This window comes from Megalobrama amblycephala, linkage group LG12, assembly GCF_018812025.1.
Source record: "Megalobrama amblycephala isolate DHTTF-2021 linkage group LG12, ASM1881202v1, whole genome shotgun sequence".
In the NCBI taxonomy this organism is placed as follows: domain Eukaryota; kingdom Metazoa; phylum Chordata; class Actinopteri; order Cypriniformes; family Xenocyprididae; genus Megalobrama; species Megalobrama amblycephala.
This window is the reverse complement of record NC_063055.1, coordinates 2178792-2206179: the sequence shown is the minus strand read 5'-3', so window position 1 is coordinate 2206179 and position 27388 is coordinate 2178792. Positions and strand designations below refer to the sequence as shown.

Below are 27388 nucleotides of genomic sequence, written 5' to 3'. Positions count from 1 at the left end.
GTACAAAGATAAAAAGTCAAAATTATAACTCATAATTATGAAATAGTCAAAATTATGAGATATTAACTAATTCAGTAAAAATTATGCAATTTAAAAAAATTATAATTATTCCGTAAAGTCATAATTATGAGATTAAAAAAATCATTATGATATATTAATAATATTATATTATGATATATTAAAATGCCAAAAGTCAATTTACTTTTTAATCTCAAAATTTTAGATTTTTTAACATCTCATAATTTCAATTTTTTATCTCAAAATTTTATTACTTTTTAATCTCATAAGTATTATTTACTAAAGCATGAATGCAGAATAATATGATAGCAAAAAAAGAAATCAATGATTTCTGCCACTAATATGCGTAATATGCGTCACAAATCTTTGTGTCAAGCATTCTCAGGAAACAGAAGATCTGCTGCTCACTAATAAACACACAAATATAGCAAAAAAAATCTAATAAACACACAAATATAGCAGAAACAGCCTGATGCGAGTGTGTTTACGAGTCGACTTTCACATAGACTTTGTCACGTGAGAAGATCTTGATGGCCTCCTCCACCTCCGAGAGCCGCTGATCGAGTCCGGCGCGTCGAGAGCGAAGGCTCAGAGTGTCGGCTTTCACCGGGAGAGACAGCAGCTCACTGACCAGAGACCTGTGAGCTACACACATACACACACACACACACACATCAGAAATAATGCCACACTAAAGGTGAAACAGACGCTGCTAATGAAGACGTACTTTCTTTGAGGGACTGCAGGGTCTCCTGCCTCTTTCTTTCAGACATCTGAGTGTGTCCGGCAGGAACGGAGGGATCAGGAGTGTTTCTCCTCCTCTCCTCCTCCTCTTTTTTCCACTGCACCTTCCTCTGCTCCAGACTAACAGAGAATCAGGTCAATGTTTAACTCAAAACTATGCATTAAGTGCGGTACGGTAGTGTAAATCAGCGACTCACTATTCTGGCACTTTGCCCTTGACGGCGCTGGGAGGGGTTTTATCTCTGAGGTTCTGTAAGGACTGAGATCTCCTCAGGTTCGTCTTCCTCGCAGCACGAGCGTTATGACTCACAAAGTCCACCGTGTGTCCTCTCACGTGCATCTACACACACATAAACACGCCACAATGACAGAGAAGTGAAGTGACGACTTCTGAAGACTCAAACCGTGACCTTTAGGTTACAAGTCAGACTCTCTAACCATCAGGCCACAACTGCCCCAAACACATTACATGCTCTCACGTCATACAGCAGAGGACTAATACAGTGTGTTTTATGTTTGAGGTTGATCTGAGTATGTACTTCAGAGTTGGAGTCTCCTGCAGCAGCGGTGGCTGACGGTGACGGTGACGGGCCGCTCTCTGAGCGACGGAGCGGCGGTCGACCTCCAGCGCCACACTGCGAATGAGCCTTCAGGAAGTTCTGACATTCAGCTTTCTTCGAGGGGCTCGTCTCCTGCACAGACACAGAGACGCAGCTTTAATACACTGTTTTACTGCAACTGTTGACTGACAGGTATGTAGGCATCTCTTCACTGTCGTCCAGGGTGGATTAGTGCTTGTATTACTAGCACTAATAGTTTTGACCGCCTTCAAATGTGTTTGAAAATCTCAAAGCGTTTTGGACCCTGATTGCATGTGTATTTTGCATTGTAGCATCAAACAGATCAGACAAAATTGATGTTAATAGTCAAGTGTGAACAGAGCCAGAAACACTTTATGAGGTTGAAATGTCACAATCAGTTGGTTTATTGACAGTTTTAGCAACGCAGTACTAAATGAGTTTCCTTTATGAAATTATAGAGAAGACATTTAATACAAATATATACTTTTAAATATAATTTATATACTATTATACTATCTTATTAATATTCTGAATTAGCTTTTATTATTATTTTTTCATTTTTCATTTTAAATTTAAGTAATTCTCTTACTTAAAGGTTTTTTTTTTTATTCATTTTTTATTTCAGTTTTTGTTTTAGTAATTTCAGTACTGAACAGGGCAACATTTCTTGAGTTTCTTAAAGGATGCGTTCACTTCAGAATTAAAATTTCCTTATAATTTACTCTCCTCCATGTCATCCAAGATGTTCATGTCTTTCTTTCTTCAGTGGAAAAGAAATTAAGGTTTTTGATGAAAACATTCCAGGATTTTTCTCCATATAGTGGACTTCACTGGGGTTCAATAGGTTGAAGGTCCAAATGTCAGTTTCAGTGCAGCTTCAAAGAGCTCTACATGATCCCAGACGAGGAATAAGAGTCGTATCTAGAGAAACCATCAGTCATTTTCTAAAAAAATAAAAATTGATATACTTTTTAACCACAAATGCTCATCTTGCACTGATCTGAGATGTGCCACGCATTACGTAATAACGTTGGAAAGGTCACGCGTGATGTAGGCGGAAGTACCACAGTAGGGCAAAAAACTCAATCGCATTTTCTCCTCCAACTTCAAAATCGTCCGTCATCATTGTTTTACCTTTTTTGTAAAGGGCGTTTGATTTAGTCTTTGCACGTTCGCTTTGTAAACACTGGATCGGTACTTCCGCCTACGTCACGAGTGACCTTTCCAACATGATTACGTAATGCGTGGCATCACAGAGCAGTGCAAGACGAGCATTTGTGGTTAAAAAGTATATAAATATTCATGTTTTTAGGAAATGACTGATGGTTTCTCAAGATAAGACTCTTATTCCTCGTCTGGGATCATGTAGAGCTCTTTGAAGCTGCCCTGAAACTGACATTTGGACCTTCAACGCGTTGAACCCCAGTGAAGTCCACTATATGGAGAAAAATCCTGGAATATTTTCATCAAAAACCTTAATTTCTTTTCCACTGAAGAAAGAAAGACATGAACATCATGGATGACATGGGGGTGAGTAAATGATCAGGAAATTTTCATTCTAAAGTGAATGAATCCTTTAAGCGCAAGTTTAATTTCAGCTTCATTTGTACCATTTGTAATAGTTTTAGTTTTAGTTAACAATAAGAATACTCTACAGTAGATATCTACAATACTGTATAAGAAAGAAAATGGCAAAAAAAATAAATGAGGCACTCCATGTTTAGACTGATGTCTTTGTTTCTCTGCGTGGCCTTGTATGGCCGGCTCTAATGAAAAATAACACGCTACTACTGCACTTTGGAAATACCAAGAGAAGAAAGTGAAAATGTGAGTTTCAACTCACTCACCTGTAACTGGGCCATTACCCTGGAGGGGACGTCCTGATATTTTGGAGAGATCCAGAGTGCTTTAACCGGCACAGGTTTGGCATGTTCTCTCTGCGCCTCCAGCTCCCGAAACCGCCTTTGGACTTCACGGAGCTTGCGCACATTTTCTTTCCCGAAGTCTCGTATGGCCGGCTCTGTCAAAGAACAACATGGAGGAGACTGAAATAAATAAGAGGAGGAGAAGGCAGACTAAAATAATGAGCAACACCATTCAAAAGTCTATTAAAAAAAGAAAAAAAAATACTTTTATTCATCAAGGATGCATTAAATTGATCAAAAGTGACAATAAAGACAATGTTACAAAAGATTCTATTTCAAATAAATGCTGTTCTTTTGAACGTTCTATTCATCAAAGAATTCTGAAGAATAAAATGTATCACAGTTTCCACAAAAATATGAATCTGTTTTGAACATTGATAATAAAAATAAATGTTTCTCGAGCAGCAAATCATCATATTAGAATGATTTCTGAAGGATCATGTGACACTGAAGACTGGAGTAATGATGCTGAAAATTCAGCTTTGATCACAGGAATAATTCACATAGAAAACTGTTATTTTAAATTGTAATAATTTTTCACTGTTTTACTGTATTTTATTGTTTTTACTAGCAGTAAAAATTCATTTACTTTCCAGATGTCAACAAAATACAGTACAGTCCAAAAGTTTGGAACCACTAAGATTTTTAATGTTTTTAAAAGAAGTTTCGTCTGCTCACCAAGGCTACATTTATTTAATTAAAAATACAGTAAAAAAACAGTAATATTGTGAAATATTATTACAATTTAAAATAACTGTTTTCTATTTGAATATATTTCACAAAGTAATTTATTCCTGTGATGTAAAGCTGAATTTTCAGCATCAATACTCCAGTCTTCAGTGTCACATGATCCTTCAGAAATCATTCTAATATGCTGATCTGCTGCTCAAGAAACATTTAATGTGTACAATTGTACAAAATATTTGTGTACAATATTTTTTTTTCAGGATTATTTGATGAATAGAAAGTTCAAAAGAACAGTGTTTATCTGAAATCTAATCTTTTGTAACATTATAAATGTCTTTACTGCCACTTTTGATTGATTTAATGCATCCTTGCTGAATAAAAGTATTCATTTCTTTAATTTCTTAAAAAAAAAAAAAAAAAAAAAAAAATTCTTACTGACCCCAAACTTTTGAACGGTAGTGTATAATGCTACAGAAGCTTTGTATTTCAGATAAATGCTGTTCTTTTGAACTTTCTATTCATCAAGGAATCCTGAAAAAAAAAGTACACAACTGTTTTCAACATTGAAAATAATCATAAATGTTTCTTGAGCAGCAAATCAGCATATTAGAATGATTTCTGAAGGATCATGTGACTCTGAAGACTGGAGTAACGATGCTGAAAATTCAGCTTTGCATCACAGGAATAAATTACATTGTCAAATATATTTAAATAGTACACAGTTATTTTAAATTGTAATAATATTTCACAATATTACTGTTTTTTACTGTATTTTTAATGAAATAAATGTAGCCTTGGTGAGCAGACGAAACTTCTTTTAAAAACATTAAAAATCTTAGTGGTTCCAAACTTTTGGACTGTACTGTATATATTCTGATCTTACTAGGTTTGGCTGGACTGGGGTTCAGCGCCACTCCCTCCAGTCTCAGCAGGTTTCCCACAACCCCCCTCTGTCCTCTCTCTAGGATGTGAACAGCGTTGGCACCGATGCGGGGTCGAGGGCTGGAGCGGGCGCTGTAGCACCCTTGGTCCGGAGCCAGCGGGCCCTTCAGAAGAGGAGACGGGCCATTCTGAACGTTTCCCTCCAGCCGACCACGAGCTTCATCAACACAACAGAGAGATCAAATGAACCATCGCACAAGCAGAGCAGAGTGAACGTCACAGGCTCAGTCTTACCAGAGGACGGGCGTTTGTAATATTCAGGAAACAGCGTGGGGTCTGGAGGAATGGGACCAGAGATCGCTGACGGTCCTTCACACATACTGCTGCGGCTACAGGGGAATTCATGACAAGACTTATTATTCATATGCCAACAAATAAAACTGGATTATAAACTTGTCTCCCCTTATAAAGAAGAAGTTTATTCAAGTGTGCTATAGTATACTTCTTTTAAACTAAAAATAAGACTTATACTCACAGAAACGTCAAAGTATATTTGGCCAATACTTGTACTCAATCTTTTGATAGAGATATTACTTAAAAGTAGGCTATAATTAAGTATGCTAAGTATACTTGGCTTTCAGTTGTGTTTACTTTTTTTTATTTGTTTGTTTTGGCATCCAGTACAACAGATTTGTTTGAAAATATTGATTTATAAAGAAAATTCTGAATATGTGAATTTTTGTATAGTCCACTGGTAGTGTACATATGAATGTACTTGGGTACAGTTAAAGGTATATTTCAAGTATAAAAATTAATACCTAAATAGGAACAAAGAAGTATACTTAAAGTGCAAAAATAATACATAAATAGTAAACTATAAGTATGGTGTTAAATTCAAATTACAAGTATATTTGCAGTATAAGACTACTAAACTAGTAGTTTACTGAGAGTATACTTCAAAGTGTGCTTTTATATACTAAAACAATGTGCTACAAGTTGTTAACTAGTAAACTATCATACCTATAAGTTCACTTGTAGTATAGTTGCAGTGCAAATGAAAAATGTAGTTGTATACTAGTGTATGCCCAAAGTTTACTATTGTTTACTATTTTACTACTGTAGTACACTAAAAAGTGGGCCAGTTTACTACCAAGTAGTATTGAAATAGTACACTTACAGTACAAGTATACTACTAGTACATTAATATTAGTATACTTACTACATATAGTTAAAAATATACTTGAACGTTAAGTATACTTAATAAAAACAAACTTGAAGTATACAGATTTTTTGAAATTGTATAATTTGTTATCTTTAATTTAATTTGTTATCATTTATTTATTGTTTGCATAGAGTGAAAAATAATATATAACTAGTAAACTATTATTAAGTATGGTGTTAAGTTCAAATTTTAAGTATACTTGCAGTATAAAACTACCAAACTAGTAGTTTACTGAGAGTATACTTCAAAGTTTTTATACTAAAAAAATGTGCTACAAGTATTTAACTAGTAAACTATCATACCTATAAGTTCACTTGTAGTATAGATTTAGTGCAAATGAAAAAATTATTTCTAAACTACTCCAATTTTACGAATGTTTACTTCTTTACTACTGTAGTACACTAAAAAGTGGGCCAGTTTAGTACCAAATAGTATTGAAATTGTACACTTACAAGTATACTACTAGTACATTGATATTAGTATACTTTCTACATAAAGTATACTTAAAATATACTCGAACATTACTTAAGTATGCTTAATAAAATCAAACTTGAAGTTTACTTATTTTTTCAGTTTATAATTTATCTGTAATTAATTTTAAATGTTATTTTTTATTTAAATTTTCCAGAGTGAAAAAATAATATATAACTAGTAAACTAGTAAAAAGTAGAGTATACTTTAAAGTATACTACAACGTTGTGCTACAAATATTTAACTAGTAAACTATCATATCTATAAGTTCACTTGTAGTAGTTTCAGTGCAAATGAAAATGTAGTATACTAGTGTATACTCCAAGTTTACTACTGTTTACTACTTTACTACTGTAGTACACTAAAAAGTGGACCAGTTTAGTCACAAGTAGTATTTAAATAGTACACTTACAAGCATACTACTAGTACATTGATATTAGTATACTTACTATTGTACGCAAAGAATACTTAAAATATACTTGAACATTACTTAAGTATAATAAAAACAAACTTGAAGTATACTTATTTTTTGAAAGTTTATAATTTGTCATCTTTTAATTTAATTTTTATCTTTTATTTATTTTTTTCAGAGTGAAAAATAGTATATAACTAGTAAACTATAAATATGATATTAAGTTCACTTAAAGAAAACATACAAGTATAAAACTACTAGTTTACTAAGAGTATACTTCAAAGTGTACTTTTATATACTAAAAAAATGTGCTACAAGCATTTAACTAGTAAACAATCAGTATAAGTTCACTTGTAGTATAGTTTCGGTGCAAATGAAAAATGTACTGTTTACTACTTTACTAAAAAGTGGGCCAGTTTAGTACTAAGTAGTATTGAAGTAGTACACTTACAAGTATACTACTAGTACTTTATGTAGTAAGTATATTAATATCAAAGTATACTTAAAATATACTTGAACTTTACTTAAGCATACTTAATAAAAACGAACTTGAAGTATACAGATTTTTGAAAGGGTCATAATGCAGTTTGTATGAATAAAGAGTTTATAATTGACCTTTTATTTAAAATAAATTATATTAACTACTACCTTATTATAATTAAAAAATGTATATATAATTATTTAATATTCAGACATGAATTCTCTTCATAATGCTCTTATCTAATGATCATCAGGTCAGCAGGAGATTACCACACCAAAATAAACATGTATTCATTCATATCAGCTTCTAGGAAGCAGGATTAATTTATATGATAATGTGCGAACTGCATTTTCTCTTATTTGATCACAGATCTTTGTCCTGCAGGAACTCTAACACCTGCTGATACACATAATACTCGCTTCAGAATGATCAAGCGCCATATTAATCTGTGTATGAACATTAACAGTATTATATATCATGAAATCGAGTTCCTAAAGAAACTTACCTTTAATAAAAACCGTCAGTTATTTGATAATTGTGAAGAAACAGCGCGGTATTAGCTCTATTTTTCGGTTACACGCACATTGATGACGCATTAACAACAAGCTCAAAGCTTCACCATGGCAACGTCTTAAAGAGACAGCAGCGGTTTTGTCACGAAGCCTTTACTGCATTGTGCAAAATATTAAATACGCGAGTTATTTTTTATCAGTTGTATTAAAAATAATGTATATATAATATAAACGTGTATTTAATATAATATAAACGTGTATATATATAATATAATATATACACGTTATATATATACACGTTTTAGATTTATGCTTATGGTCCCTATGTTATCAACATCCGATAAATTAAATGTGGACCCGATTCTAAAGGACATTATTACAGTCTGTCTATCGATCCGTCCGTCTGTCTAAAATACACTAATTCATTCAGAGAGAAAGGTCGGTGTGCTAAAATCTGAGGAAACAATACTATATTTTTTTAATAGAGGAATAAAAGTTGCGAAATAAAGTTAAATATCATATACATTTACATAATCTATGAGAAAGAGGAGAGCGCTGCATACTGCGCATGCGCAGTTCACGCGCCTCCGCCGCGTTCTCCTTCAGTGTGTCCTCTCGCGCTGTACAGTGAGTGCAGAAACACCGTCAGGCACATCGACACGGCAAAACACGGTAGGCTTTTATTCATTTCCTCTCAAAGCATGCTGCACTTAATTAGAAAAACAAGCGTTCAAAGACTCCTTTGCATTCTGTCGAGAAATAATGAGCGCTGTTGTTATTCTTGTACACACACACGCGCATAAGACAGTTGATTCAGGGCCGCAGAGACGTCATAACTCCATAATACTGATGATTATAAAATCGCATTTACATTTTATTCCTAAAACATGCGTTTTAATTCACATTCTGGACTATTACGCGCCTAATCCCTGTGGATTCATTATCTGAATAACGGACTGTGTGTTACGCGCGCGCGCGACCTTTGATGTAACAGTCAGAAATAAACCAATAAACCTGAAGCAGCAAACACTCTAATTAATACTAATAATTGATCTTTAAGATGTCAAGCTGCTCCCGTTATTCATTATCTGGGCGTTGTGCGTGCGTGCGTGCGTGCGTCGCGTCAGTCATGCGCGATGGTTATGCAGCCTTGAGAGCGACTTTCTTTCTTTCTTTGTGTGTTTGGTTTGTGTTGGGACGATACTGAGATTCAAAAACATGATCAAATCCACTTAAACAGCCTCAGAAATGTCCTTGTGTGTAAATGTGTGTGTGATGTTTATCTCATTGTGACGTCTGCTGTTGTTCTCTGCTCTGTCATTGTTTTCCTCTACATTGTAAGTAAGATATTTAGTTATTTAGGGGTTGTTAACATCTTAACGATTCTAATTAAATCATATCAGAAATGAAAATGTTATTATGTTGGGCTTAAAACTATGTTTAGGGCATTATTGTGACATATATATCAATCACAGTAGCTCACTGAAGCGTTAATTAGTTTCTAATTTGGTGCGAGTAAAAAAACAAAACTGAATGTGGTTTAAAGCTGCTCAAATGAAACCATAGCAGCTTTATGTTCTTTATGCGTAGCTTTTATAATAGCGTGTATGCATGTGTGTTTGAGTGGTTTGTTACAGAATTATAGGAAAGTGTCTAGTGTATAGATGATATTTTTACAGATATCGCATGACGGGTCATTTTTTTTTTTTTTTTTTGTCCAAAGGCCTTAATAATAATAAAAAGCAAAGATATGACATCCAAAGTGTGTAAGATAGTATAAACAGATCTCTTTTATTGAATACATTATATATGCATGTATTTTAAAGATTTCGAAGTGTGAAAAGGTAATTTGGTTTAACCGTCCAATACAGCCATTTCATTTGTGATTAAAATATTTTAAAATGTAATAAATGTATTTTTTTATTATTCTGGCATGATTTTATAACATCATATATCAGTGCAGAAGTCGTGTAGAAGTCGTGCTTTGTTATGAGAAAGACTGTCTGGAAAAATGAATTTCATTGATGTCATTTGGAGTAACCAATATATTTTGGATCAAGTCATGTGGTCAGTATCATGTGACAGAATGTGACATCATTCAGATGCCTGCAAAGGACCACATGGTTTTGAAGCAAAGTAACTAATGTTTTCACTTGCTCATACGCATGTCCCGAAACATCAGGTCATTTGGTGCAACCGCTATAAAACATGAAAAATGTTGTAATATTTTAAAAACTTGTACTAAATATAAAATGTTCGATTGTCCTTTTGTTAGATATCAGCCTGTTAGCATTGTTTGAAAATATCGTCATTCGGTATAACCAAGATTTTGGTTAAACCAAATGACTTTTTTGGTGACAAATGTTGTCCATCTTGTAAAAAATTACAAAAGCAGTGTTAATTGATTATAAAAACCAACACCTAATAAAACTTAAATACACATTATAGCCAGAATATGATTGCATTATAAAGATAAGCTGTTAACACGGCACACTTAAAAGGATAGTTCACCCAAAAATGAAAATATTGTCACCATTTAGATCACACTACACTTTTAGTTCCATTGACTTCCATTCATACGTATACGAAAAAAGAATATTTTTTGCTGTAAAAATGAGTACATTTTATATTTTTACATTATGTTGAATTAATGTTTATAAAAAAGACGCTGCATAGTGTGAAGTCATATTACGACCATTGCAGTGTCCGAAGACATTTTGCATGCTGTGACCGTGGCTTTACTGCCTCTCGCCCTTTTGCTCCAGATTGTTATTGTGATTGTGTGTTTTTCCCATGAGCTGCACTCACTCTAATGGCCTCTGGCTGAGGATGTTCAGTGGATTTGTTCTTGACTGATGACTGTCTGGCAGCAGTCTGAGACTGTGTGAGATGTGTTAGTAAATGATGAATAGCAGGTACAGCAGGTGGATTTTAAATAGGGATTTAAATCTGCTCTAATTTCTTGTTTGTTTTTTGATACAGCAGTGGTCCAATCAGCATGCATGCAACAGTTAGTATTCGGTTGGTCATGTGATCTCAACATGGCGACCCCCATGAGATCTAGAATAAAATGTTTTGTTTTTTTCGAACACTGATAAGAGTCGTCATCTCATGCATGCATTATTTTAAACAGATCTGATAAAAGTACAATTTGATGTTTCTTAAGAAAGAACTGACGATGCATCCTGGTGTCAAAGTGTCCGGTGTTGAGGAAAATATTTCCCATTTCGTAACGCCTCACGTCACATGGAGCAGCGGTGTCAGTTGAGTCTATTTTTAGAGTGTGTGTCTGGAGATCTGGGGGAGGGGGACACGCTTTGTAAAGATGCTGCCTCAGTATCCCATGATTCCCGTTACCTGCGATCTGCCCCTTTCCCAAGGGTAGATGTCACCGCAGAGGTTGCCATGGTGTCCCCCTCTGTCTGACCTCACAGACCCTCGTTCTGTTATGTAGGGAGTCAGTGTGCCGTGGTTTATGGTGTATGCTTGATTGTGATCTCTGACCCCAGATCATGTCTGAGAAAGGACATCAGCAGAAAGAGACACAAATGAAAGGAAGCAGTGAGACCTGCCATCACTGCAAGCCAAAGACATGCGGTGAGTGACGATAGAGAGGATGGGGCCGTCAATGCCCACAGACAGATAGATAGATAGATAGATAGATAGATAGATAGATAGATAGATAGATAGACGAACAGGCAGGTAGACAGACAGACCGTTAGATATACAAACAGACAGGCAGGTAGATAGATAAACAGATAAACAGGTAGAATGACAGAGAGACAGACAGGTAGATAGACAGACAGACAGATAGATAGATAGATAGATAGATAGATAGATAGATAGATAGACAGACAGTTATGTAGACTGACAAATAGATAGACAGACAGGTAGGTAGATAGATGGATAGATAGACAGACAGGTAGCTAGATAGACAGACAGACAGGTAGCTAGATAGACAGACAGACAGGTAGGTAGGTAGAATGACAGACAGGTAGACAGACAGGTAGAGGGGTAGATAGATAGATAGATAGATAGACAGGTTGGTAGGTAGACAGACAGGTAGGTAGACAGACAGACAAACATGTAGGTAGAATGACAGACAGGTAGGCAGAAGGATAGACAGACAGGTATATAGATAGATAGATAGACAGGTAGGTAGATGGATAGACAGACAGGTAAGTAGACAGACAGATAGATAGATAGATAGATAGATAGATAGATAGATAGATAGATAGATAGACAGACAGGTAGATAGACAGGCAGGTAGGTAGACGGGGCCGTCAATGTCCTCAGACAGACAGACAGATAGATAGACAGACAGATAGATAGATAGACAGACAGGTAGGTATGTAGATAGATAGACAGACAGGTAGGTAGGTAGAATGACAGAAAGGATAGACAGACAGGTATATAGACAGACAGGTAGATAGACAGGCAGGTAGGTAGACGGGGCTGTCAATGTCCTCAGACAGACAGAGAGATAGATAGACAGAATGATAGACAGATGATAGACAGGCAGGTAGATAGATAGACAGACAGACAGGTAGCTAGATAGACAGACAGACAGGTAGGTAGAATGACAGACAGGTAGACAGACAGGTAGAGGGGTGGATAGATAGATAGATAGATAGATAGATAGATAGATAGATAGACAGGTTGGTAGGTAGACAGACAGGTAGGTAGACAGACAGACAGACATGTAGGTAGAATGACAGACAGGTAGACAGAAGGATAGACAGACAGGTATATAGATAGATACATAGACAGGTAGGTAGATGGATAGACAGACAGGTAAGTAGATAGATAGATAGATAGATAGATAGACAGACAGGTAGGTAGATAGATAGACAAACAGGTATATAGACAGACAGGTAGATAGACAGGCAGGCAGGTAGGTAGAATGACAGAAAGGATAGACAGACAGGTATATAGACAGACAGACAGACAGACAGATAGACAGACAGACAGACAGACAAGTAGATAGATAGATAGATAGACAGACAGACAAGTAAGTAGACAGACAGGTAGGTAGATGGGGCCGTCAATGTCCTCAGACAGACAGAGAGATAGATAGACAGAATGATAGACAGATGATAGACAGACAGGTAGATAGATAGACAGACAGACAGACAGACAGGTAGAATGACAGAAAGGATAGACAGACAGACAGATAGATAGACAGACAAGTAGATAGATAGACAGACAGGTAGATAGACAGATAGGCAGACAGACAGGTAGATAGACAGAATGACAGGTAGGTAGAATGACAGACAGGTATATAGACAGACAGACAGACAAGTAGATAGATAGATAGATATGACTCATCAATCATGATGTAAAAAAAGCAAAATCACGTTTACAGTCATGCACTTACAATGCAAGTCAATGGGGCAAAATACTGTATAGCCACAAGACTGTACATGTTAACATGATTATAGTGTGAGAGAAATCACTTTACTAACCTTGTCTATGTCAGATATTTCTTTCCAACTCCTCTCATGACCTCCAAAAGCTTGTACTCATGGTAATTTTGCACGCTTCACAAGGACACCAGAGCTGCACGCTCACAGGAATTTTGTGCAAAAGAATTAGTACAAGTGCTTGATCAAAAATACAAGCTGTGCATTTTTGCTTTAAACCCACTTCAGTTGTACGTGCATCGCTGTAAACATGTTTTTAAATGATTTTCTGTGGTAATAGACGATATACTGTGGAACTCGTAGTAAACCCAGAACTTTCCTTGTGTGTGTGAGCCTAGAAACACACTCTGCTGTAGCTGATGGTAGTCGTACGCTGCTCATGCATCCTTTAGTGTAAGTGTGTGTTAACATGTGACATCAGCAGCTGAAGCTTCTCACAGCAGCGCTGAAAATGGCAAGAGCAAACGTTGCACAACACCTGTGCTAGCATGCTGCTTCCAGCGCTGTGACTGCTCCAGCCGCGTGTAGGAGACTCAACTGTTAGGAGGCGTGCGCTGCTGGTATTTGTAGACTGTTGTAAACATGTTGCACAACTTACATGCACAATGTCACACGGCTGACGAGCTCCAAGCCACTCTAAAGACTCGGTCTAAGGTGTCTTCTTGTCTCTTTCTGTCTAGCAAACATGGCTGTCCCTCCTGCGTACGCTGACCTCGGCAAATCTTCCAAAGATATCTTCAGCAAAGGATATGGTGAGTGAGTGACAAACACAAAGAATAGTTTGGAACACAACCTACTGAGTATTAATGCAGTTAGATTTTCGCAGCTGCTTGTTGTAACGTGATACTATCACTACAGAATCAATACTGACCTTCTGACAGATGGACGGTGGGTTCATGTCAAGGGTTAAACGACAGGAAAGAGCTCTAGAAGGAAATGACCATCCTTCACTGAGACTCATGGGAGTCATAACACTCTCTAAAAGCATTGCCATCCACACACATGGGACTGTTTTATCATGCAGTCTGTAGAATTAGTTCAAATACTGATGTCTATATATTTGAGCATAAAGATTAGACTGTGTATGTTGCTCAAAAACATTATTAAACATCAGTCATGATATTATAGATCAGCCAGGATTATATATGATCTTCACACTGAAGACTGGAGTAATGATGCTGAAAATCCAGCTTTGATCACAGTAATAAATTACATTTTTAAAAATATATTTACAGCTATTTAAATTATAATAATATTTCATAATTTTACTGTATTTTTGATCAAATAAATGTAGCTTTGGTGAGCAGAAGAGACTTCTCTCAAAAACATTAATAAATCTTACCAACTCTAAACCTTTGGATGGTAGTGTATGAAGCACTTTTTAATTAAAAGGGACAAGATTTTTGGCTTATTTTCTCTCTCTGTTTCAGCCTTTGGAGTGGTTAAGCTGGACCTGAAGACCAAGTCTCAGAGTGGAGTTGTGAGTTGCTGTTTTTCTCTCTGTTTCTTCACTTACAAACTAAATACACACACGTACTCGTGGTAGATGAATGATGATCAGTCAGGATCATGGTGTATGTCAAAGTATCATGGCTTTGCCATCTGATATCTTCACTGTGTGCTTTTATGTAAGAGTTATTTTCCTTGCCACTCTTGCTGCTTTCTTAAAGGATTAGTTCACTTTAGAATTCAAATTTCCTGATAATTTACTCTCCTCCATGTTATAAAAGATGTTTATGTCTTTCTTTCTTCAGTTGAAAAGAAATGAAGGTTTTTGATGAAAACATTCCAGGATTTTTCTCCATATAGTGGACTTCACTGGGGTTCAACGGGTTGAAGGTCCAAATGTCAGTTTCAGTGCAGCTTCAAAGAGCTCTACATGATCCCAGACGAGGAATAAGAGTCTTATCTAGAGAAACCATTGCTCATTTAAATAAAATGAAAATTTATATACTCTTTAACCACAAATGCTCATCTTGCACTGCTCTGGGATGCCACGCATTACGTAATCATGTTGGAAAGGTCATGCGTACGTGCAAAGAATAAGTCAAACGGCCTTTACAAAAAAAGGTAAATCAACGATGACGGACGATTTTGAAGTTGGAGGAGAAAATGACCTTTCCAACATGATTACGTAATGCGTGGCGCATCACAGAGCAGTGCAAGACGAGCATTTGTGGTTAAAAAGTATATACATTTTTTTTTTTTTTTTTTTGTCTGAAATGTCTGATGGTTTCTCTAGATAAGACTCTTATTCCTCGTCTGGGATCATGAAGCTGCACTGAAACTGACATTTGGACCTTCAACCTGTTGAACCCCAGTGAAGTCCACTATATGGAGAAAAATCCTGGAATGTTTTCCTCAAATTTCTTTTCGACTGAAGAAAGAAAGACATGAACATCTTGGATGACATGGGGGTGAGTAAATGATCAGGAAATTTTAATTCTGAAGTGAACTAATCCTTTGAACTTAGTTCATGTTTACTTGTGAACATCCTCTTCCTGTAAAGAAAACATCTTTCAGGCGTTCAGTGTGTTGATTCAGTGAGACCCGCAGATGTGTGTGTGGCTCCTGTATTTCTTAATTCCACATGAATCTGAATGACTGCATCTGTGTGTGTCTTTCCTAACCTGCTTCTTTCTGTCTTTCTTGCTTTCTTTATTGGATGCCGATTTCAGATGGTAAGACTGAGATGTTTTACAAGAGGATGTGAATTGGTTCACTAATGTTGAGAAGGTTTCATGTCTCGTTGGTGGTGTTAGATCTGTCTATCCATAGTTAACTGTGAAATGCACACCTTTTTAACACTACTTCCTGTTTACAAATGTGCATCCATGAAGATAGACGTCATATTAAGCTTTAGTCTATGCAGAGCTCGTGTCCTACTACCAAAGTCTTGCATTAAAAACAAATGGTGCAATCAAATTAAATACTGAGCTAAATCGGTACTAACCAGTGATACTGGTGCAGCCCAACCCTCCTCATCCAACTCCTTCTTCATTTCCTGTTAATCTGTGAATTCCTCCTCTTCCTCTCTTTTACAATTCAGCATCTCTCCCTATTGTTCTTCCTCTTTTCCCGCATCCCTTCACGTCCTGTGTTTTTCTTTCATTTCTCAGGAGTTTTCCACCGGCGGCTCCAGTAACACAGACACCGGAAAGGCGGCTGGAAACCTGGAGGTCAAGTACAAAGTGAAGGATCTGGGCTTGAGTTTGAACCAGAAGTGGAACACGGATAATACTCTGACAACCGAAGTGACTCTGGAAGATCAGGTGAGTCCAGCTCGCCGTTTCTAACATATGCATAAACATTTTAAACGGATGTGTAATGCACTGTTTGGTCTTGTTTCTGTGTAGCTGGCCCAAGGTCTGAAGCTGGGATTGGACACTTCGTTTGTGCCCAACACTGGGTACGTGAATTCTCGCAAACCACTTTGATTGGATGCAATCCATAAATTATTTTATTTATATTTTTTAATTCAACATTTCCCGTGTTAAAATTCATTCATTCCAATAGAGTGAAAAATGTATTACTCAGTAAACTGATCCCAGCATTCAAAACTGTCACCCTCTCTCTATCTTCAGGAAGAAGAGCGCTAAGCTGAAGACGGGATATAAGCGTGATTTCATGAACGTGGGGTGTGATATAGATTTCGACCTGGCTGGTCCCACGGTTCACGCCGCAGCGGTTCTGGGTTATGAAGGATGGCTGGCCGGTTATCAGATGGCCTTTGACACGGCCAAGTCCAAACTCGCCCAGAACAACTTTGCTTTGGGCTACAAGGCGGGAGACTTCCAGCTACACACCAATGTGTGAGGAAACACTAGACCAACACTTCACACTCAAAACACCACTGATATATCATCATTAACTCACCTTCATATCCTTCCAAACCCAAATGACACAAAGAGGAGAGGTCAGGATGAACGTCCAGACAGTGATCAAGGGCAGTCAATCTCCAAAATGACAAAAAAAACACCATAAAGACACTTGCTAATAGGGATTAGGGTGCTCTAAGCTATCCTGGGCGGAGTAACTTCCTGTTGACGTTTGAAGTGTTGTCAAACAACACAGAGGCTAGCTAGACCCTCCCTCCTCCTCCTCCTCCCCTCCCATCCGTGCTTCCTGAAACAGTCATGAACGCGCATTTAAAATCATTCTTGTCGGTTATTGGCTGGAGCATGTTTATTATGTTAAGTGGTCCAGGCTGCACCATTTTTTTTTATTGCCGTTTTTGGAGCTTGTGGCGACTACATTTTTTTACAGTGTGTTCAAGGGACAGGCAGCTAGTGGACAGTGAAGAGATGTTTGCTGTATGTGACAAAAAATGTTTTGGCCAAAAAACACGTGACATCGCTTAGAGCACCTTTAAACATGTTAAATTTCTTCTTATTAAAACATGATAAAAACAAGTCAAACTGTGCTAGCATCATGTTAACATATTAAATTGTGTTAACATCGCCTTGCTACACACTAAAACGTGCTAAGAACATGCTAACATCATGCTAACGCCATGTTAACCATGTTACCATAGTCGAACATTAGCATCTTGCTCAAAACATGCTAGCAGCATGCCATTTGCGTTAGCATAATTCTAACAAGATGCTAATCGTGCTAGCATAATGCTAACAACATGTTAACTGTGTTTACATTGATGCTAACAACATGTTAATTTGTGCTGAATTTGGAACCGCATGCTATTACTCGTACTTCCTTTATCATATCATTCTATGGCAAAAATAGTAAGAGTAGTATGCTAGTATGCGGTTCCGAACTCAGCATGTGTTAGCACCATGCTCCAAAATGACTAAAAGTACCATTAAATTATCAGATACATTCGCTAAATCCTTATTAAAACATGATAAAAACAAGTCAAAATGCATTAGCATGAGGTTAACATACTAAATCATGTTAGCATCACCTAGCTATGTGCTAAAACATGCTAGCAACATCTAGTGAAGCATTAAAACATGCTAACGTCATGTTAACCCTGTCAGCATGTTAAACATTAGCATCTTGCTCAAAACATGCCAATTTTGTTAACATAATGTTAACAACATAATTGTGTTAGCGTGATGCTAACAACATGATTGTGTTAACATAATGCTAACAACATGTTAATTTTGTTAGCATTATGCTTACAACATGCTAATTGTGTTAACATTATCTTAACAGCATGTTAATATTTGTTGAATTTGGAACCGCATACTAGTACTCATGGTACCTTTATATCTTTCTATGACAGAAATAGTTAAAATAGTATGCTAGCATTCAGTTCCAAACTCAGCACGTGTTAACACCATACTTCAAAATTACTAAAAGTACCATTAAATTACCAGATACATGCTAATAGCGATTAGCTAAGTGTTAAAACCCTTATTATTACAATGTGATAAAAACAAGTCAAAATGTACGAGCATCATGTTAACAACATATTAAATCATGTTAGCATCGCCTAGCTATGTGCTAAAACATGCTAAGAACATGTTAACATATGCTAGCAACATCTAGTAAAGCATTAAAACATACTAACATCATGCTAATTCCATGTTAACCATGTTAGCATTATGATAAACATTAGCATCTTGATCAAAACATGCTAATTGTGTTCACATAATAACAACATAATTGTTAGCATTATGTTAACAACATGCTAATTGTGTTATCATCACCTAGCTATGTGCTAAAACATGTTAACACATGCTAGCAACATCTAGTGAAGCATTAAAACATGTTAACGTCATGTTAACCATGTCAGCATGTTAAACATTAGCATCTTGCTCAAAAAATACTAGCAACATGCCGATTGTGATAGCATAATGCTAACAACATGCTAATTTGTGCTGAATTCATAACCGCATGATATTACTTGTACTTCTTTTATCATATCTTTCTATGGCAAAAATAGTAAGAGTAGTATGCTAGTATGTGGTTCAGAACTCAGCATGTGTTAGCACCATGCTCCAAAATGACTAAAAGTACCATTACATTATCAGATACATGCTAATAGCAATTGGCTAAATGTTAAAACTTGTTAAAATCCTTATTAAAACATAAAAACAAGTCAAAATGTACTAGCATGAGGTTAACGACATACTAAATCATGTTAACATCATCCTAGCTATGTGTTAAAACATGCTAGCAACATCTAGTGAAACATTAAAACATACTAGCATCATGTTAACCCTGTCAGCATGTTAAACATTAGCATCTTGTTCAAACATGCTAATTTTGTTAGCATAATGTCAACAACATGCTAATTGTGTTAGCATTATGTTAACAACATGTTAATATTTGCTGAATTCGAAACCGATATCGTTATCGTGTCCATGTAAACTACAAAAACGTAAATTTGTGAAAGCGGTGACATCATGCGCATGTGTATTACTTGTTCAGTCTATATGTGCGTAGTGTTTCTTTACAAAGTGACATCGCCATCTACTGGCCTGACAGCAGAATACAGCGATTTTAGTCATTTCCACGGATCTGTGTTAACGGGGATCGTTTTGACAATGGTGTCATCTATACATGAGAAATGCAAAGGAAAAACATCATTGTAGCAGTCCTCTGAAAGTTACTGTGTTCTTCTGTGTGCGTTATGTTGCAGTAATGATGGTACGGAGTTCGGCGGCTCCATCTATCAGAAGGTGAATGATCAGTTGGAGACGGCGGTGAATCTGGCCTGGACCGCAGGCAGTAACAACACACGCTTTGGCATCGCTGCTAAATACCAGCTAGACAAAGAGTCCTCCATCTCTGTGAGTCTGCAGAACTCTGTCCTTCTAAAACTGACAAATATTACTTACGCTTGATGCTAATGTGTGTCTCTCTTCAGGCTAAAGTGAATAACGCTAGTCTGGTTGGAGTAGGATACACACAGAGCCTCCGGCCAGGTAAACAAACACCTTTATGATTTTTTTATGTTGTTTTCGGGCTCTACTAGAACAGGTTTTCATGCTTGAATGTTGATTATTTTCCTCATATTCTCCATTGTTGCAGCTCCTCTCTTCCCAGTCTGTCAGTAACGCTCTGTTTAGTTCCTGTCTCTATGAAGCCCCTCCTTTTGAAAAGCACAATGTGCTCTGATTGGTCGGCTAGAGCAGTGTGTTGTGATTGGTCAAGCGCTTCCAGCGTGTTTGGAAAATGTCCCGCCCCTTACAATAACCGCCAGTTTCAACACACTACTAACTAACTCAACCAGGCCCCGCCCCTTTATTCTGCATATGAATTATTTAAATGAGGAATATTGTGACGTGTTTGTTCCCGGAAGAAATCTCAAGGCTACAATGGACACTAAAGATTACACACTACTTGTAAAAAGCATAATTGGTCCTCTTTAAATGTTTAACAAGTGCCAATGAAGCATAATAATTGTCTTGTATCTTCTGCAGGTGTGAAGCTCACTCTATCTGCTCTGATCGACGCCAAGAACTTCAACGCCGGAGGACACAAGGTGGGCATGGGCTTCGAGCTGGAGGTGTAACGACAGATGGACGAAAGCAGAGAGGCATCTGTAGAAAGGGAAGGAACACCAGGGAGCTGACAGCACGACTTCTGCGCCTGCAAACACACACTTTTCCCCTGTAATTCCTGGTTAGCTAATCTGGCCTTAAATCCTGTAGAACTTCAACCAATAAGAAACAAGATCATAAGTCACATGATTTCTGTCCACACCAATCCTCCAACTCACTATGTGACAACATATCAGCAATTATTAATGTTACACATGTGGCACAGTTTCTTTTGCTTTTAAATTGAACTAGAAAAATATCCTGATGATTGTTTTTGGTGAGCTGATGTGTATGTTTTGCTCATAGTTCATGGGTTTAATGGTACTCTCTGAATGTCACGCCCCTCTCACTCACGTTTGTCCACTTTCTTCATAACGTTCATTGCCAAACGCATAATATATTATCACACAAGTGGGTTGTCTATGTTTGCAGGCTGAAATTATTAGAGGACGGTCCATTGACCTTCTCTGTATTTGTTTTTATTCCCATTAAAAAAAACAAAAAAAAAACTGATTTATGTTAAAAGCGGAGGACTAGAAGAAGAATCTGGTGTTGTGGAACTCAATAAATTGAAATGTTGACTGAATGAACTTTATTCTCATTTGCTTTTTATCCTTTTTAGTAGTATTAAGAAATATTTTAAATTAAATTACACTAGAAAAACAAACACAAAATGCTTGGATACACCATTTTATTTAATTTTTTTGTGTGTGTGTAAAAAAACTGTACACCAGGGTTAGTAAATACGGAGCCCCGCACATGACATGCAAGAAAAAAAATTAAATCGTGCACACGATTTACTATTTCGATCCCTCGATTTACTAATTTGTGCACACGATTTACTATTTCGATCCCTCGATTTACTAATTCGTGCACACGATTTACTATTTCGATCCCTCGATTTATTAATTCGTGCGCACGTTTTACTATTTCGATCCCTCGATTTACTAATTTGTGCACACGATTTACTATTTCGATCCCTCGATTTACTAATTTGTGCACACGATTTACTATTTCGATCCCTCGATTTACTAATTCGTGCACACGTTTTACTATTTCGATCCCTCGATTTACTAATTTATGCACACGATTTACTATTTCGATCCCTCGATTTACTAATTAGTGCACACGATTTACTATTTCGATCCCTCGATTTACTAATTAGTGCACACGATTTACTATTTCGATCCCTCGATTTACTAATTTGTGCACACGATTTACTATTTCGATCCCTCGATTCACTAATTAGTGCACACGATTTACTATTTCGATCCCTCGATTTACTAATTTGTGCACACGATTTACTATTTCGATCCCTCGATTTATTAATTCGTGCGCACGATTTACTATTTCGATCCCTCGATTTACTAATTTGTGCACACGATTTACTATTTCGATCCCTCGATTTACTAATTAGTGCACATGATTTACTATTTCGATCTCTCGATTTACTAATTAGTGCACATGATTTACTATTTCGATCCCTCGATTCACTAATTAGTGCACATGATTTACTATTTCGATCTCTCGATTTACTAATTAGTGCACATGATTTACTATTTCGATCCCTCGATTCACTAATTAGTGCACACGATTACTATTTCGATCCCTCGATTTACTAATTAGTGCACACGATTTACTATTTCGATCCCTCGATTTACTAATTAGTGCACACGATTTACTATTTCGATCCCTCGATTTACTAATTTGTGCACACGATTTACTATTTCGATCCCTCGATTTACTAATTTGTGCACACGATTTACTATTTTGATCCCTCGATTTACTAATTTGTGCACACGATTTACTATTTCGATCCCTCGATTTACTAATTAGTGCACACGATTTACTATTTCGATCCCTCGATTTACTAATTAGTGCACACGATTTACTATTTCGATCCCTCGATTTATTAATTCGTGCGCACGTTTTACTATTTCGATCCCTCGATTTACTAATTTGTGCACACGATTTACTATTTCGATCCCTCGATTTACTAATTTGTGCACACGATTTACTATTTCGATCCCTCGATTTACTAATTCGTGCACACGTTTTACTATTTCGATCCCTCGATTTACTAATTTATGCACACGATTTACTATTTCGATCCCTCGATTTACTAATTAGTGCACACGATTTACTATTTCGATCCCTCGATTTACTAATTAGTGCACACGATTTACTATTTCGATCCCTCGATTTACTAATTTGTGCACACGATTTACTATTTCGATCCCTCGATTCACTAATTAGTGCACACGATTTACTATTTCGATCCCTCGATTTACTAATTTGTGCACACGATTTACTATTTCGATCCCTCGATTTATTAATTCGTGCGCACGATTTACTATTTCGATCCCTCGATTTACTAATTTGTGCACACGATTTACTATTTCGATCCCTCGATTTACTAATTAGTGCACATGATTTACTATTTCGATCTCTCGATTTACTAATTAGTGCACATGATTTACTATTTCGATCCCTCGATTCACTAATTAGTGCACATGATTTACTATTTCGATCTCTCGATTTACTAATTAGTGCACATGATTTACTATTTCGATCCCTCGATTCACTAATTAGTGCACACGATTACTATTTCGATCCCTCGATTTACTAATTAGTGCACACGATTTACTATTTCGATCCCTCGATTTACTAATTAGTGCACACGATTTACTATTTCGATCCCTCGATTTACTAATTTGTGCACACGATTTACTATTTCGATCCCTCGATTTACTAATTTGTGCACACGATTTACTATTTTGATCCCTCGATTTACTAATTTGTGCACACGATTTACTATTTCGATCCCTCGATTTACTAATTAGTGCACACGATTTACTATTTCGATCCCTCGATTTACTAATTAGTGCACACGATTTACTATTTCGATCCCTCGATTTACTAATTTGTGCACACGATTTACTATTTCGATCCCTCGATTTACTAATTTGTGCACACGATTTACTATTTTGATCCCTCGATTTACTAATTTATGCACACGATTTACTATTTCGATCCCTTGATTTACTAATTTGTGCACATGAATTAGTAAATTGTGTGCATGATTTAGCCTATTTTTTTTCCTGCATGTCATGTCCGGGGCTCCGTAAGTAAAGTAAACTAAAACCAAAATCATAAAATAGACTAACTGAAAAAAATAAAATTAAAAAATATAAACATTTTATTTCAGCTACATTTCTCATTTTTATTTAGTTTAACTTGATGTACTAAAATAACAAACTAAAATTGAAATGAATAAAAACTATACAGACAAATAAAAATGAAAAAAAAAAACTAACGGACCCACTTTATATTAAGTGGCCTTAACTAATATGTACTTACATTTAAATTACTCATTTGATACAATGCACTTATTGTGTACATACATGTTTTTACATTGTAGTTATATTTTAAAAACACCTGCATGTAATTACATCTGTAATTAATCTCTGTAATTACATTTATAATTACACTCTTGACCTATCCCTTAACCCTTAAACCTACCCATACCACCAAAGCTTTCCCTAACCTTACCCGTATCCCACCTCAATAGCAGCAAAAGTGTTTTGCAATTCAATATGAACCCAATAAGTACATTGTACTTATTTTTTGATGTAAGTACATAGTAGTTGAGGCCACTTAATATAAAGTGGGACCAAACTAACTTTAAAATAAAAAAATATTACAATTGTTTTTGTCAGCATATAAAAATAACTTCCTCAACTGAAGATGTACTTTGCATATTTCATAAAGCCCAAAGTTAACTTTTTACGCATACGCAAGGGTCAGCGTACAGTGCGCGTGATGCGAATTTATCAATCAGAAGAGTACCCGTCGGATTTTTGTAACCGCGCATACTTCTACGCGCAGGTCGCACATGCACTTTTTTCTGTTTGTTTGCTTGCATTATTTAGTTTATTCACAAGGTGGCCTGGAGGCATCGATTCACAAGGCAGTCAAAGAAAAACTGCATAAACAGAACAGACAGTGACAATGGATAGACGAGAGATTGTCTGAAGAGGTTAGAAAGTACCTTCATTTTAACAACTCTAGCATGAAAGAATTCAAAGATGTATACATGGGTTGTAGCTCGTGGCGAGATTGCTCAAAACTGCGCATGCGTCGAACGCACGCATACGCGTACGAGTCAAATGAAGTATACTTTTCAAGGCTGTGCGTGTACTCTAGCGAACGCGTAAAAAAACTCAGGGCTTGAGTTCACACACTCATCTGGACAAGATTAATAACAAACGACCACATTTAAACATCATTTACACCTACTTGAGTGATCAGTCCATCTAGTCACAGGGAGGTAATGACGAACTAGGACAGATTTATGTTTGCATTTACTCTTTAGTGCAAACTTTTATCCAAAGCGACTTACAAATGAGGAACAGCACAAGCAATATGTCATAGAGCCGATAATATTCACAGTACACAATTCAATGGGCACGTGTGAAGAGGAGTTTGCATAGAAGAAAGGCTGGAAAATAGTTAAGTATTTTGATACAAGATTTTGATTAAGAAATCTTTTTAAAAAAAAATGTTTTTAAGGGTTTATAACCCTATTAAAAGTAAGAAAGGCATCCAGTGTGATTTCACAGGAGTGAATTGGCCAGCACACACTGCCTGCAGTATCACGTTTACTCCAGTTGGTGGCGGTAGAGCATCATTTCTGTTTGCTTTTTGAGGTAATGAGCCGTTTGACTGGCAGATAACCGTGACATCAAGCCAGATCCTGCCCTCCATTCAGCCACTTCCACTCTCTCAGTATCTGAAAGAGAACAAGAGAAACGTCAGTGATCAGCGTAATCTCATTCTGGGGCGGATTCACAAAACTTTTTAAAGAATAAAATTCCTCTGGACTGCCATTTTCTTAATAGTAAACAGTTACAAAAATGTTGCATTTTCCAAAACTACTTCATAAGAATGTTATCTTCTTTCTTAAGACTGATCTTAAAACAAAACTTGTTTAAAGAATGATTATTTTTATAAAGAATTAATCATAAATACACCTTTACATCAGGATGACCTCTGACTTAAATCTTAAAAACTGTAATATGTTTTATTAATTTATTGGGTTGTTCAAATTAATTATTATGCAATTAGTCAATAAAAAAAGTAATATAATTATGATTACTAGGGATTTGCTCGAGTACTCAAGAGGTGACACCAATAATTGATAATGTCAACAATTACTGTTACTTTTTGCTGATTTTGGAATTCATTAGCAACATGAATCAAGTAGTTATATTTCTTAAAGTTCCCCTATTATGCATGCAGTTTGTAAAAATCTGCAGTTTCAAAGATTAAAGTGCAGATAAATGGAGTTTTTGTCTCCCAAACAAAAGAAACGGCCTGAAACGAGTAGGTTTGTAACTCATTTGCATAATGCCAGCATATTGTGTTCATTGGCTGAACAGTGTCTGCTTTCCCCCGCCCTCAAACACTGTAGTTGTATCTGAGACTGGTAGAGTTTGGTTTGTGTTGTTCATGTCAGGAAGACGCTGTTTTCTGTTTTCCACTTTGATGAGATTGATACGGTAAAACCGATGATGTTATTTTGGGTCTCTTCGATCCGTGGACATGAAAAACAACCCGCAGCAACAGTGTTAAAGGAGTCCACTTCCGCGGGAAAACCGTGGACTTGGCAACACTGATCCAGAGCTGAAATTCAGATATGCTAATGTCCATTTGGTTTCAGACCAATCACAACAGACTGGGCTATCTGACCAATCAGAGCAGAGGAGGCTCTCAGAAAGGCGGGGTTTAGAGAGACCGAATCTTCAAACAAACCGTTTCAGGCACTGTGAGAAAAGAGTTGATGCTACAGTGGATATTATGAGAAAATTAAAGTGTTTTTGACCTTGGATGCATGTAAACCTGTTGTAGGTAGGGTTGCAAAGGGGCGGAAAGTTTAACCCTAACCCAACTTAACCTGGGGAATTTTGGAAATATTCCAATTTTGAAACTTAACAGGAATTTATGGGAATTTACGGGAATTTATGAGAATTTATGGGAATTAATTGGAAATTTTGGGAAATTTATATAAATGTATAATATTTATATAAAATGTATCATATAAAAACAAATATAAACATTTTGTTTGGTCATAACATGAAATAACAGTTATTTATTTTTCGCATTCAATTAATTCTAATTTAGTAAATATGTAAAATAAATATTTTTATTGCAGCAATTGTTATGTGTTGTTTATTTCAGTGTCACATGATCCTTCAGAAATCATTCTAATATGCCGATTTGATACTCGGTTATTATTAATGTTGGAAACAGTTGTTTTGCTTAATATTTTTTTGGAACCTGTGATTCAGGATTCACTGATTAATAAGTTAAAAAGAACAGAATTTATTTAAAATAGAAATCTTTTCTAACAATATCACTATAATATCACTTATCAATTATCAATTTCACATCCTTGCTGAATAAAAGTATTCATTTCTTTCAAAACAAAATTGAAAAAAAATTACCGACCCAAAAATT

At 36.2% G+C, this 27388-nt stretch overlaps 3 protein-coding genes across 12 annotated transcripts in view; 1 reads left to right on the top strand and 2 right to left on the bottom strand.

The window, feature by feature from the left end:
• Positions 1–186: 186 nt before the first annotated feature.
• On the bottom strand, positions 187–14092 carry enkd1 (enkurin domain containing 1). 5 transcript variants are annotated; one of them, XM_048209603.1, is made up of 10 exons: positions 13957–14064; positions 13401–13494; positions 11293–11451; positions 5132–5226; positions 4839–5054; positions 3191–3363; positions 1302–1454; positions 960–1102; positions 746–882; positions 187–663 (listed from the first exon to the last, which is right to left on the bottom strand). In XM_048209603.1, exons 3-10 carry the CDS (start codon positions 11340–11342, stop codon positions 503–505), a joined length of 1128 nt encoding a protein of 375 aa, XP_048065560.1. In that variant the 5' UTR covers positions 11343–11451; positions 13401–13494; positions 13957–14064; the 3' UTR covers positions 187–502. The 5 variants fall into 5 exon arrangements, with proteins under 5 accessions (XP_048065560.1, XP_048065562.1, XP_048065559.1 ...); XM_048209605.1 differs by lacking the exon at positions 13401–13494 and having other exon boundaries at positions 13957–14092; XM_048209602.1 differs by lacking the exon at positions 13957–14064 and having other exon boundaries at positions 13401–13544.
• Positions 8458–21459, top strand: vdac3 (voltage-dependent anion channel 3). 6 transcript variants are annotated; one of them, XM_048209607.1, is made up of 11 exons: positions 8458–8607; positions 11445–11532; positions 14039–14110; positions 14789–14838; positions 16037–16039; positions 16478–16630; positions 16715–16767; positions 16943–17170; positions 19966–20116; positions 20194–20251; positions 20750–21459. In XM_048209607.1, exons 1-11 carry the CDS (start codon positions 8473–8475, stop codon positions 20839–20841), a joined length of 1083 nt encoding a protein of 360 aa, XP_048065564.1. In that variant the 5' UTR covers positions 8458–8472; the 3' UTR covers positions 20842–21459. The 6 variants fall into 6 exon arrangements, with proteins under 6 accessions (XP_048065564.1, XP_048065565.1, XP_048065566.1 ...); XM_048209608.1 differs by lacking the exon at positions 16037–16039; XM_048209609.1 differs by lacking the exon at positions 11445–11532 and having other exon boundaries at positions 8476–8607.
• A 3756-nt stretch (positions 21460–25215) lies between these two features.
• Positions 25216–27388, bottom strand: part of ikbkb (inhibitor of nuclear factor kappa B kinase subunit beta) — a 36284-nt gene continuing 34111 nt past the window's right edge. Inside the window, exon 22 of the mRNA XM_048209629.1 lies at positions 25216–25661. Coding sequence (XP_048065586.1) covers positions 25614–25661 — 48 coding nt within the window. The 3' untranslated portion in view covers positions 25216–25613. The remainder of the gene's footprint in view (positions 25662–27388) is intronic.